This window comes from Macaca nemestrina, chromosome X (genome assembly GCF_043159975.1).
Source record: "Macaca nemestrina isolate mMacNem1 chromosome X, mMacNem.hap1, whole genome shotgun sequence".
Classification (NCBI taxonomy): Eukaryota; Metazoa; Chordata; class Mammalia; order Primates; family Cercopithecidae; genus Macaca; species Macaca nemestrina.
The window spans coordinates 143,808,898-143,823,457 of NC_092145.1; the positions used below are offsets into that span (position 1 = coordinate 143,808,898).

Below are 14,560 nucleotides of genomic sequence, written 5' to 3' on the forward strand. Positions count from 1 at the left end.
GTTGCTCTATTTTCCCCCTAGAACCACTCTCAGTCCTTTTCATCCACTCAGCCCAAGAGGCTAATCTCGATAAGCTTCAACACCCAGGCTCTGTTGCCTCTGGCTTCTAGTTGGGCTAGAACAATGAAAGGCACTGCAGCAAATCAGAGGGCAGGAAACAGAAATTGGTTACTTCTCCCCCATCCCCTCATCCCATTAGCCCCTCTCTGACCATAGTTCTAGCAAAGGCTGTATTCTTTCATGACTATTGTTCCTGTAGAGGGAGTACTTTTCACAGCTCCAGCAACGACATTCCCTCCCTTTGCCCCTCTAGGTCTAGGGATGGCAATAGCTTCCTGCTGCTAGTTCCTTCATGCCTCAACATTCCTGTTTTCACCAAAACCCTTTGAGTATGCCATTTCCTGTGGGCCCCTGAGTGATACACAGCCTTACCCCAATTTCCGATGGCTTCCTTGGTTTCAAAGTTTTATCAGTTATCCTTGGCCCTAGACTGTCTATGTTCTGCTTCACCATGCCACAGAAGCTTCTTAGAAATGATCCAAGTCCTTTACTCAGACACATGCCCATGGAATCACCTCGTTTAAGCAAGAATTCCAGCATTTACACAGAATCGCTATGAAAGCAATAGCCTCTCAATTGAGATATCATCAGGAAACTCCTGTTTTTACATCCTTTTTCAGTCTGTCTCCTCAATTAAGACTGAGATTCAACCCATATATATTATGAAAAGTATTTCAAGAAGTCACTTTTATCTATGTGACCCTGCGCAAGTAAGTGAACCTCAGTGCCTCAGCTTTTGCTTTCTTCAAAATGGGGATGATACAATAACTATCTTATGGTTTAGTTGTGAGAATTAAATTACAAACATTTTACAAAGTATATGATAAAACCAAATACATGGTATTCAGTGAATAAATGTCGGTTGCTACCATGGTTGTTATCATCATATATGTAGAACTAAATTGTGCCCCCAGGAGACATCTGACAATGTCTGGAAACATTTTTTGTTGTCACAATCACAACAATAGCTACTGGCATCTTGTGGGTAGAGACCAGGGATGTTACTTGACAACCTACAATGCACAGGACAGTCCTCCACAACAAAGAATGATACAGCCCCAAAGTGTCAGTCATGCTGAGACTAAAACATCTTGATCCAGAACAAAGAATAAAAGAGACTCAAACATCCGCATGCTAAATTTTACATGCTTTACTCAGTATTGGGACTATAAGGGTACCAGAGAGTACGCAAAGGAGAGGAGTTAAAACATTTTAAAATAATTTTAAAGAAAGCCAAAAAAAAAAAAAAACTCAAAAAGCAGAGCACACCAAACACCTCCAAGGGCAAAAAACTGTTGCTGTATCATCATCTGTTTTTTACAAGGCTGACTCTGAAGTAAGGGAGAGACAAAGAGATTACCGTATTAAATATGTTCTTTTGAAGGCATGGGGCAAGCATTACACATCTCAGAAGGTCTGCACTTAAGAAACAACCTTTTTTTTTTTTTTTTTTTTTTGAGACAGACTCTCGCCTCTGTCGCCTAGACTGGGGTACAGTGGCACAATCTTGGCTCACTGCAACTTCTACCTCCCAGATTCAAGCAATTCTCCTGCCTCAGCCTACCAAGTAGCTGGGACTACAAGCACATGCCACCAAGCCCGGCTAATTTTTGTATTTGTTGCAGAGACAAGGTCTCCCTATTTTACCCAGGTTGGCCTCAAACTCATGGCCTCAAGTGATTGGCCTACCTCAGCCTCCCAAAGTGCTGTAATTACAGGCATGAGACATGCACTTGGCCAAAAACAACAATTCTTAATTGCTGGCATTTATGGGATTCACTTTAATTAGCTGGAAAATTAACACAGGTGAAACATATAATTACCTACCTCCAGGAGACGGAATCAAAGTATTTTTCTTGTAAACCAGTGGCAAAGTGTTACAAATGAATTCAGTCAAAGTGAACATTTCCTACTAGCCTAGTGTTAATAATGTCCTTTCCTGGTTCTGAATGATATTATGAGGATGGCTGAGTTTCTCAAGTCTGTTAAAATGACTTTTTTCTTCAGGTCTATGTTCTAGTCCAAGTCTCTGAAGTAGAGATAGCAGTAGTAAATAAAACAGGCCAAACAAGCAGCTGGCACTGGCCCCAGAGGGGCTTGTCCTTCCTCCTTTGCAGTGAAGCACAGCTGAGAGGGCCAGATAAAATGGTCAGGAGCAGAGCTCAGAGCGGGGACTATAGGAACTGTCCCTGGTGAGGTCTCAGAGGAAACAGCTGAGCATCCATTCACTCTGAGCTTCCTGCAGGACAGACTGGAGGAGGAGGGACTACAGCAGCCTGAGGGACTCTCACTCCTGACCATGGACTTGCCAGCAGCACTGCTGTCATTTGACCGAAAACAGTGAACCCTGTTGCCTAGGCAACATGGCAAAACCCCATTTCTATAAAAAATACAAAAATTAGCTGGGTGTGGTGGCATGCACCTGTAGTCCCAGCTACTTGGGAGGCTGAGATGGGAGGATCATTTGGGCCCAGGAGGCAGAGGCTGCAGTGAACCAAGATTGTGAAATTGCACTACAGCCTGGGTGACAGAGCAAGACCCTGTCTCAAAAAAAAAAAAAAAAAAAAAAAAAAAACTGCTGTGGTTTTTTGCTTACATGCATAATAGAAGGAAGTGCTCAATCTCAGTTGGGGGAAGGGCAGTTAGTAAAAAAAAAAAAAAAAAAGATGTAGTTCTTTTCCACATCTAAATTCACAGACCCCTGAACTGACCCAGGCTGAGAAGGCCTGCTTTAGAGCACTGCGTGCAGGAGTAGCCAGGCAGGGCATTCACATCTGCTTTTCCACTTTTTTTTCCCCTGCCTCCTACTAGTTAAGAGGAAAAACAATTGCCTAAAGACTAAAATTGAAAATACCTAAGAAGTTACATATTTGCCAGTTCTACTTAGGATGAATTATGCATGAAAATGTTTCTTAAAAAGATAAAGGAATTCTAAATTAGTGGCTGAGCAAAACATATGTATATTCTGGCCACAAAAAGGCTCAACAGAATAATTTTCTACTTCAGACAAATCCTGGAAAGCAAGTGTGGTGAAAAGATCCCAAGGTGTCCCCCGCAAAATTCTCACCTCCTGGTATCTGTTCTTTTGTATAATCCTCTCCCCTTGAGAGGAGACAGAACTTGTGACTTGCTTCTAACTAATGGACTATGACAAAGGTGATGGGATGCCACTTGTCTGAGCTGACTGGAGAGAGACACTCTCCTGCTGGCCTTGAAGAAGCCAACAGCCATGTTGTGAATTGACTATGGAGAAAGCCATGTGGAGGGAACTGCAGGAGGCCTCAAAGTTGAGAGCCTCAGTTCTAAAATCACAAGGAACTGAATTCTGCAACCAAGAGTTGGACCTCCACAGAGGTCTCCAAGCTCCAAACACCTTGACTGTGGCTTTATGAAACTCTGAGCTGAGGACCCAGCTGAGCCATGTCCAGACTCCCGAGCCACAGAAACTGGGAGATAATAACTGTGTGCTGCTTTAAGCTGCTAAGTTTGTGGTAATTCATTAAAGAGCAATAGATAATGAATGCAGCAACCAAGAGAGGGGGTGACCATCCCAGTTTGCCTAGGACTGTCTGAAGACTGAAGTTCCATGCCCCAGGAAATCCTTCAGTCCTGAGCACCCCAGGTTGGTTAGTTGCCCACCAATAGATAAGTATGAATAATAGAATGCCATAAATACAAAACATGAGAAACTTGCCTATACGAAACAAATAGAAAGTTTGAAAAACCCTGGAAAGGAACCAAACCCTCTTTTTAAAGTTATAAATAGGCCAGGCGCGGTGGCTCACACCTGTAATCCCAGCACTTTGGGAGGCCACGGTGGGCAGATCAGCTGAGGTCAGGAGTTCAAGACCAGCCTAGCCAACATAGCAAAACCCCGTCTCTACTAAAAAATATAAAAATTAGCCAGGCATGGTGGCGGGCGCCTGTAGTCCCAGCTACTCGGGAGGCTGAGGCAGGGAGAATTGCTTGAATCTGGGAGACAGAGGTTGCAGTGAGCCGAGCTTGTGCCACTGTACTCCAGCCTGGGTGACAGAGTAAGACTCTGTCTCAAAAAAAAAAAAAAAGTTATAAATAATTAGCAAAACAACCCAAGATTTCCTCAAAACCAATTATCTACACCCTTAAAATAGACAGCCCCTACTTAGGGGTGTGAAACCAGAACAATGTTCAAATCCATCTTGTATTCCTGGTCTTCAGTTGGTTACTTTTTCAATCTCCCTACAGGTTTCCCAACTATTCTAAATCAGTTCTCAAGCATGTCTATCTCCAGGACAGCCAAAGGCTTGACAGTATTGAACCATTATCAGTCTTGCCATTTGACCATAGGCCACAGGTACCTTTTCTGGCCAACCTAAACCCCTGCATGTTTCCATTCCCTTCTTCCCACCCTGGTTCCTTCCTTAAAGATAAGTCCTATGAACCATATGATGTTTGAGACTTGCTTCAGGATGACAAAGGGGAGAGGGAACAAAGATAGAAATGTAGATGGAATAGAATTAACCACACATTGACAGCTGTTGAGCCTGAGTGGCAAGTGCAGCAGGGTTTAATGCATTATTCTATCTACTTGCTTATTTAAGATGTTCCATTTTTAAAAAGATGAAAAATGGCAGGGTGTGGTGGCTCACACCTGTAATCTCAACACTCTGGGAGGCTGAGGCGGGAGATCACTTGAGCCCAAGAGTTTGATACCAGGCTGGGCAATATAATGAGACACCATCTCCACAACAAATTTTTAAAAAGAAAATTAGCCAGGCTTGGTGCTGCACACCTGTATTCCCAGCTACTCGGGACCTGAGGCAGGAAGATTGCTTGAGCCCAGGAGGTTGAGGCTACAGTGAGTCATGATCAGATTGCTGCATTCCAGTCTGGGTGATAGAGCAAGACCCTGTCTCAAAAAAAAAGAAAAAGAAAAAAAAAAGAAGAAGAAAAAAGAAAGCCCATGAAAGTTAATTAATTAGCTCAAACATCCCCTAGCACACTCAAGAATGTAAGTGTGCATTCTGCTATCTATGAAGGTGTTCCAAATTTTCATACACGTTTCGAACAGTCCCCCAGTCATGTGACATTCTATATAAATAAGGAAACATGCCACCTACTTCCCTTTGGCATAAGGGTCTCTACTGCACTGTAACAATGAGTCATTATAAACGTAAGTAGTAAAGATTTTTTAAAAGGAAACATAAATGAACTGAAGTTACATGTGTCAACAAGATGAATTCCAAAAACATAACAATGGGAGGAAAAGCAAGTTGCAGAAGGTTACACAGAATACAATATTCCTTAAGTTAAAAAGACATCCAAAATAATATATTTTTTAGTGATTTATATATACACAAATATATATATCCACATATACATACAATAAAAGTAGAAAGAAATCTTCAAGTCATTCACACCAAGTTCAGGACTCTGGTAACCTCCAGGGTAGGGAGGGAAGGGAATGGGACCAGAGAAGGGGACATAGGAAGCTTTCACTCTAGCTGGGCTGTTTTACTTATACGGAGTGGTGGATATACAGTTATTTCTTGGGTAACTCTCTAGTTTTACATGCCTGAAATATTTTATTACAAAAGAGTCAACAAGTAACTATTATGCAGAGGTACTCCTTTTAACCTGGCAATGGTTTAGCTCTGGTACTTCCTACATCTGCTGGCATTCATTCTCTTTTAGAAAAAAGTAACACTGTCAATCTAAAACAGCATATAGTTAATCCTAGTTATGTGTGTGTGTGTTTGTTTTGGTCTGTTTGTTTGTTTTTGAGATGGAGTTTCACTCTTGTCCCCCAGGCTGGAGTGCAATGGCGTGATCTCGGCTCACTGCAACCTTCGCCTCTCTGGTTCAAAAAATTCTCCTGCCTCAGCCTCCTGAGTAGCTGGTATTACAGGCATGCGCCACCACACCCAACTAATTTTTGTATTTTTAGTAGAGATGGGGTTTCGCTATGTTGGCCAGGCTGGTTTCAAACTCCTGACCTCAGTTGATCTGCCTACCTCGGCCTCCCAAAGTGCTAGAATTACAGGCATGAGCCACCGTGCCCAGCCCCTAGTTACTGTTTTAATATGCTGGCCTCTATTTCCCTAAAGTATAGTTATAAAATTATACGATCTAAAGATGTAAAAATATAAAGTTGTTTCATTTACATTTTTTAAAAATAGTTCTAGCTAATAATCTAGCAATGAGCGAAAGTTCACAAGAATTTGTCTTTTACCTATAATTTTCTTTAATGATTAAACAGTTGCTTCAAAAAATCAGAAGACAGCCTTCAGAAAAGACTTCTCCCAAAGGTGAGGGCATGCGCACAGATTTTTAAAATATTTCCTACTTCCCACAGCTTTGTTTTACTTATTTACCTCAATCAAAGCTGCTTAAACAATCAGACAACACTTATCAGGTTTTTTTTTTTAACCATTCACTGATTTCCCTTGATATGGAAGCAATAGTGTTTTATAATTATTCCCCTTAATGTCCAAGAATTAACTACCATAAAAATGAAAACCAACATGGATGAAGCTGGAAACCATCATTCTCAGCAAAATAACACAGGAACAGAAAACCAAACACCGCATGTTCTCACTCATAAGTGGGAGTTGAACAATGAGAACACATGGACACAGGGAGGGGAACATCACACGCCAGGGCCTATTGGGGGGTGCAGGGCTAGGGGAGGGATAGCATTAGGAGAAATACCTAATGTAGATGATGCGTTGATGGGTGAAGCAATCACTAAGGCACATGTGTACCTATGTAACAAAACTGCACATTCTCCAAGTGTATCCCAGAACTAAAGTATAATAAAAAAATTAATACAGATGAGATCTGGAGCATATGTGTATAATTACATAAGTCATGTATGTTTTACATGAGCATACAAAAAAATGTAAAAAGATATGCACAAAATTGACTTTTTTATATATTCTTCTGTTACTTGGCTTTGAAAAAATAATGTTCTCATTTTTGAATTTTAAAAGAAAACTCCAATAAGATGTGTATATGTTAAAAATATTTTAAACGAAAACCAATTTTAATGATGACTTCGAATATACACAGCATTCCAAGAGACTGACACTATCCTAAAAGATAGATATTATAAAGTGGTCTGTTAATTCATTACATCAAATACAAAACTTGCTGCTTTAAGGTAGATATTTTATTTATTTATTTATTTAATGAGACAGGGTCTGACTCTCTCACCCAGGCTGGGGTGCTGTAGTGTCATAATGGCTCATTGCAGCCTCAGACTCCTGGGCTCAAGGGATCCTCCCACCTCAGCCTCCAGAATAGCTGGGACTACAGGCATGCCCCAGAGAGAGGTAGGTAGAGGGGGTGTGTGTGTGTAGACGGGGTTTTGCCATCTTGCCCAGGCTAGTACTGAACTCCTGGACTAAAGCAATCCTCCAGCCTCAGACTCCCAAAGTGCTGAGATTTACAGGTGTGAGCCACTGGACCTGGCCATAGCCTATTTTAAAAGGTCTTTTGGTCTCTTTATAGAGTATTTATTTCCCTGTGCTGACTTGTTTTAAGAGCAGTATTCTAGCACTAGGTGGAAAATGGCAGAATGGAACACTTTTAAATTAGAAAAAGAAAATATGTCTATGAACAGGTAATGGTTTTGTTTAGTATTTCAAGACAGAGCAACAAATGTTAGAGTAGTTGGTTTCCCAGGTTATGAAGTATTTTGTTGGTATTCAAAGGCCAGCATTTCACTAGAAGGCATAGTGCGTGGTGAGAATCAGGTCGCGGTTTGACAACGTATTTGGTTTGGGTTTGACAGGCTTATTTTACTTTATTTTGATACAGGGTTTTGCTCTGTTGCCTAGGCTGGAGAGCAATGGTGCGATCATAGCTCCCTATAACCTTGAACTCCCAGGCTCAAGCAATTCTCCTGCCTCAGCCTCCAGAGTAGCTAGGACTACCAGCGCATGCTACCATGCCCGGCTATTTTATTTTGTGTAGAGACAGGGTCTCACTATGTTACCCAGGCTGATCTCAAAGTCCTGGCCTCAAGCAATCCTCCCATCCTTGGCCTCCCAAAGCACTGGGACTACAGGCGTGTGCCACAGCACCAGGCTGACATTTTATTTTTGGATATTATATTTCAAGTCTTTTCTCAACCAAATAAAAACTCTGAAGTGTAAAAGCATTTGCATGGGAACATAAGCTCCATGAAGACAGAGATTATGTTGGATTCACTATTATAACCTCAGCACCTAGGATAGTACCTGACACACATCAGAAACTCATATGTTTTCCACCTAATGCTGGAATCCTGCTGTTAAAATAAGTCAGCAAAGGAAAATAAATACTCTGTAAAGAGACCAATTCATTGCTGATGGGAATGCAAAATGGTACAACCACTTTGGAAGGCAGTCTGGCAGTTTCTTATAAAACTAAATATACTCTTACCACACAATCTAGCAATCAAGCCCCCTTGCTATTTACCCAAATGAGTCAAAAGCTTATATCTTGCATGTAACAAAAAAGCCTACATACAGATGTTTATAACAGGTCTATCCATAATTGCCCAGACTTGGAAGCAACCAAGATATCCTTCAGTAGGTGAAACTGTAGTACATCCAGACAATGGAATATTATTCAGCACTATAAAGAAATGAGCCACCAAACCATAAAAAGACATGGAGGAATCTTAAGTGCATATTACTACATGAAAGAAGCCAATGTGAAAAGTCTACATACTGTATGACTCCAACTATATGACATTCTTAAAAAAGCAAAACTGGCCGGGCGCGGTGGCTCAAGCCTGTAATCCCAGCACTTTGGGAGGCCGAGACGGGCGGATCACGAGGTCACAAGATCAAGACCATCCTGGCTAACACGGTGAAACCCCGTCTCTACTAAAAAAAAATACAAAAAACTAGCCGGGTGAGGTGGCGGGCGCCTGTAGTCCCAGCTACTCGGGAGGCTGAGGCAGGAGAATGGCGTGAACCCAGGAGGCGGAGCTTGCAGTGAGCTGAGATCCGCCACTGCACTCCAGCCTGGGCGACAGAGTCTGAGACTCTGTCTCAAAAAAAAAAAAAAAAAAAAAAAAAAAAAGGCAAAACTATGGAGACAGTTAAAAAAAAATCAGTGATTGCCACATGTTAGTGGAGAGGGAGGGATGAATCGATAGAGCACAGATTTTTAGAGCAGTGAAACTATTCTGTATGATACTACAATGGTAGATCCATGTCATTATACATTTGTCCAAACCCACAGAATGTACAACACCAAGAGTGAGCCCTAATATATAGACTTTGGGGAATAATGATGTGTCAATGTAGGTTCACTGATTGTAAAAACTCTATTATTCTGGTGCCGGATGTTGAGAGTGGGGAAAGCTACTGGTGTGTCAGGGCAGGGGATATATGGGTACTCTGCTAAATTTTGCTGTGAACCTAAAACTGCTCTGAAAAAAAAAAATAGCCTATTAAAAAATATGTTAAGGCCGGACACAATGGCTCACGCCTGTAATCACAATACTTTGGGAGGTCAAGGTGGATGGATCACCTGAAGTCAGGAGTTCGAAACTAGCCTGGCCAACACGGCAAACGGCTGTCTCTACCAAAAATGTAAAAATTAGCCAGGCGTGGTGGCATGCGCCTGTAGTCCCAGCTACTCGGGAGGCTGAGGCAGAAGAATCGCTTGAACCGGGGAGGCGGAGGTTGCAGTGAGCTGAGATCACATCACCGCACTCCAGCCTGGGCAAAAGAATGAGACTCCATCTCAAAAAATAAATAAATAAATAATAAATATTTTTATAGACCATTTACTTGTGGTAAGACTGCAAGATTCTCATTCTTCCTGGAACATTATTATGGTAATCTTAATTGTACGCTTATTAAGAGGAAAACCTGGTTGTTACCATAGAAAATACCAGGGCTGGTTAGTGCCTCCAAGATTTGAGCAGTTATACCTGTCGGGGCACTTAAATCTCAACTTACAGGTTCCTGTTTAACAGGGAAAGGATAAAAACATCTATGTTTGTTTTAAAGAATGGCTAATACACCGATGGGGTAATACAAATTAAAGTGGATGGAGCATACACACACCACCACCACCACCAAAGTGATGGGTGAAAATTAGGGGTCTGCTGGTTGCTGACTTTGTTTGACTCTCTTAGGATTACATGTCCGGGATGCCTTCAGTGTTCATTTTCACCTGTACCAAGAATAATGAGTTATGGTAATTTTGTTGGATTGAAGGGGGATGATGTGTTTTGCTTTGCTAGGCTGAATAAGGGAGCTTCAAGCTCTGAGAGATTTACTCCAAGCAATACTGTAGGGATGTCCCCTTTGGCCAGTATCTGAAGCAGATTTCAACTGGACATCAAAAATATAATCTCATTCACGCACAGGCACTGTGCCTTGGGTCCTTTTAAAACCATATGTACCTCAAGAAAGCATGGGTTCTAACATCAGGAAATCCTTCTTCCCAATTCCTAAGGAGGCATCGACCAACATATTCAGATTTACTATGCCCACCTCCTCTTATCCGATGCATTACTGACAACAAAATAAGCCTTAATAGGTACCCAGCTGTCACTTACTTGCTGCATAGCCTCAGTCAATTATTCCTCTTTCAGCTGGGAAGCAGTTACAGCATTGAATAAACGTGTTATGCTCGGGAGTATTCTGAGGGCCTCAAGTAATAGTCATGGTTTGTGTTTTAAGACACTGATTTTCTCTTTACCTGATCCAGCTCAACTACTCGTCAGCAATGGCAGAACTGTCCGTATATCAAGGACTTTTTTAGGGACAAACAGCCATGCTAAGTTCTGTGAATACTAATTATATTTTCAGAAATCCCAAATTCAAAAGGGTGAAAGATTACAAAGTGTTTAAAGTTACGCTCACAAACACAGAGCAGTACAAACACTCTAGCAATATAAAACGCAGTCTTAAGTAATTTCTTTAAAAATACGTATGAACACAATGACATTGCAAGTGAACCATAAAACCCTCAGTTCTCCTTTGAAACTAGATTTTAAAATACCACTCACCACTCTAAATATTCCATTGGTGTTAATAACATTCATACTATTGCTTTTAGGGAAAGCTTCATTTGACGTTTTGAACCTGATATTAACAATCTTATCACCATGAAGTGCTGGTGACATGAAATGACAGACAAAGGCTTATCAATTAGTCTTTCTCCAAGCTCCAAGGAAAGCACAAAACAAACACAGCGTCTGGTATGTATCATCCCCTAGTCCTTTTCCAAGTATAGAACAGTCAAAAGGTGGTAGCTATGACACCCCTTACCTTTCAATTCTATTTCAAGTCCAAGTAATGATAGATGGGAAACTACAGCTGTTTCCCATGGTGGACTTCTGAAGTCCACCTCTAGCCTCAAATGGGAAATTTGGTTTTGACTTGACAAACGTCCTCTTGCAGTCCCGTGTCCCTGTTCTGCAACTTGTCATTAAGGTTTTTGATTTAATATTAATATTTAGAAATATGTTATGGGCAATTACATATTGTAGATACGTATATATCACAACTACATACAGAGGACAACATTCAGCCCTGGGCCTCCAACCCTACAGACACACACACCCCTCAGGTTCAAATCCCAGCAAGGCACCCTGACAGCCCACTCAGGAGAGGGAGGGGCAGGAGCAGCGAGCAGCGAGCAGAGGTTAAACCAGGCAGCAGCCAAAACAAACACCACTTCCAGAACAGGGCAAACTTTGGGTCTGGGCGGCTGCAGAACCCCAGAAATGGCCGGGGGAGGGGAGGGAATGTCAGACAGTCTCAGGGAAGGAAGATGGGGAGCGCGCACCCAGCACTGACTGGGCGAGGAGCTGAGCTGCGGAGGAGGCTGGTGTCCCCCGGGTACAAGGGCGTCGCCGCCATCCCCGGCTGCAGAGTTCTCTGACAACTGGCCGAGGCCTCCGGGTCCCTGGGGGCAGCCCTGTCGCCCCACTCGCAACCTCCGCCCCCGCAGACACTGCCCCACAGACCCGCAGGGACAAGAGGCGGAGGGACCCACCTGGTGCAGCGTCTCGGCTGGCAGCTGCGACGCCCGAAACAGGTCAGCCACTGGGCCGGCGGCTGCAGTGGCCGTGCCAGGGGCGACTCTGGCGGCCTCGGGAGGCCCAGACCCGGGGCCCCCGCCCGCGGCGCCGGCACAGCGCGCGAAGAGCTCGGAGTAGCACTGCTGCTCGCCCTCGCTCAGCAGCAGCGGTGGCGGCCCGGAGCCACAGCCCCCACCCGCCGCCGCCGCCGCTGCCGCCTCCATGGGACCAGCAAGGGGGCGCGGCGGAGCCCTGTCCCTAGCTGGGGTGCCGCTGCGTCCGCCACAGCCACCGGCTCCTCGGCCTCAGCCGACGCCGCCGCCACCCCCACGCCCCGCAGCTGCCGCGCGGCCGCTTCCTCCCGGCGCGCGCGGGCCCCGCCCCCGGGCTTGAATGTTGTGCCTCAGCTGCGCGGCACATGGAGACAGGCGCGGAGCTGCCCAATCACAGCCTGAGATCTCACCGCGGCCCCGCCCCCGCCTCCCGCCTGCCCCGCCCAGCGCCAGGTAACTAACCCAGCGCGCTGCCTGCCCTCCGCGCGTCACCTGCTCCGCTGCCCAGGAAGGCGAGCCCCGTGCCTTTCCAAGCCTACCCTGCAAGGGAGCGGAGTCTTTGGCCATCCGCCCTGGTTGGGAAGGGCGCATCTAGACCCAAATGGAGAAAAGCTCTTTTCGGGGAGCGGGGAAGGTCGTGGTGTTTTTTCGCCAGAAGGCTGGGGCAAGTGTGGTGCCCACACCACGCCATGCCCTTTCCAGAAAACGGACAAGGCATGGGAAATTAGGTTTCCTTTCTTCCATAGCAGTGGTGCTTATGTCCTAAACAGCTGGAAGACACAGACGTCTGTACAAACAGGGTCCCACTGACGCCAAACTGTTCAGTGGGTATTGGAGTTAGGCCACCTCTTCAGACATGGCTCAAACCAGGAGTTGAGACTTCATAAGGAATAACATCGGTTACTCGTAAATACTAGAGGAGTAAAAGACCCATTTTGCAGATCATTTTGTCCAAATCCTGCTTTTACATATGAGGAAACTGCCATGTTCACCTTCATTCCTTCAAAACTAGTTGAATATCTCGTATGTAGCAGATTTATATGCTAGGGCCTGAAAATACAAACCTCAGTAACAGAGGATCCTCACTCTCCACAGGAAGCACTTATTTTGGTAGTAAAACAGGAATTTTTTTTTAAGTACAAAACTTTTTCAAGCTCATGCCAAAAATCAATGCGAGAACCCACATCTTTCCATCCCTGTCCATGTCCTCCTCTCTCTCCATTCCTCCCTATCCTAAAGCATACACACTGTATTTTTCAAATGTGCTTGCTTCCCCCTGGCTAGTACTCTAGCCCCTTTTTTTTTTTTTTTTTTTTTTGAGATGGAGTTTCAGTCTTGTTGCCCAGGCTATAGTTCAATGGCACAGTCTTGGCTCACTGCAACCTCCACCTCCCGGGTTCAAGCAATTATCCTGTCTCAGCCTCCCGAGTAGCTGGAATTACAGGTGCCTGCCACCATGACTGGCTAGTTTTTGTATTTTTAGTAGAGACGGGGTTTCACCATGTTTGTTAGGCTGGTCTCGAACTCCTGACCTCAGGTGATCCACACCCCCCCCACCTCGGCCTCCCAAAGTGCTGGGATTACAGGCTTGAGCCACTTGAGCCCTCTAGCCACTTTTAAAAGAAAGTCCAGGCCGGGTGCGGTGGCTCATGCCCGTAATCCCAGCACTTTGGAAGGCCAAGGCAGGCAGATCACCTGAGTCCAGGAGTTCGAGATCAGCCTGGCCAACATGGTGGAATCTCACCTCTACTAAAAATACAAAAACTAGCTGGGCCATGGTGGTGAGTGCCTGCAGTCCCAGCTACTTGGGAGGCTGAGGCAGGAGAATCACTTGAACCTGAGAGATGGAGGTTGCAGTGAGCCAAGATCACACCACTGCACTCCAGCCTGGGCAACAGAGCGAGACTCCGTCTCAAAGAGAGAGAGAGAGAGAGACCAGAAAAGAAGCCACTGGAAAAAAAAAAAAAGTCTGCCCCACCATTGCACTGGAAGTTCCAGCATCAGGTCCACATATCTGCATCTCTTTTCCAAAAATTATCTTTTTAAATGTCATTTTTCCTGGGAAGACCTGCAGAAATATATGCATGAAGCCTCACTGGGAAACACTAACCCAAAAGAAAACATCAGTCTAGGGTTAAGCACTAATAAAAAATATATTTTACTACAAAGAAAGCTACAAAACATTGATTTAAAAAATTGAAGAGGACATAAAAACATGGAAAGGCATCCCATGCTCATGGATTGGAATAATTAATATTATTAAAATAACCATACTACCCAAAGAAATCTACATATTCACTGTGATCACTATCAAAATACCAATGACATTCTTCACAAAAATAGAAAAAAAAAATCCTAAAAATTGTATAAAACCACAAAACAACCTGAATAGCCAAAGCAATCCTGAGCAAAAAGAACAAAGCTGGAGGCA

General features: G+C 44.0%; 1 protein-coding gene across 7 annotated transcripts in view; it reads right to left on the reverse strand.

Moving 5' to 3' along the window:
* Positions 1 to 12,366, reverse strand: part of LOC105478175 (RALBP1 associated Eps domain containing 2) — a 195,528-nt gene extending 183,162 nt beyond the window's left edge. For 2 of the 7 annotated variants that reach the window (XM_011735231.3, XM_011735230.3), the window contains exon 1: positions 12,052 to 12,366. In XM_011735231.3, coding sequence (XP_011733533.2) covers positions 12,052 to 12,300 — 249 coding nt within the window. In that variant the 5' untranslated portion in view covers positions 12,301 to 12,366. The remainder of the gene's footprint in view (positions 1 to 12,051) is intronic. The other 5 variants (XM_011735236.3, XM_011735235.3, XM_011735234.3 and 2 more) reach the window with 3 other exon arrangements.
* Positions 12,367 to 14,560: the final 2,194 nt, after the last annotated feature.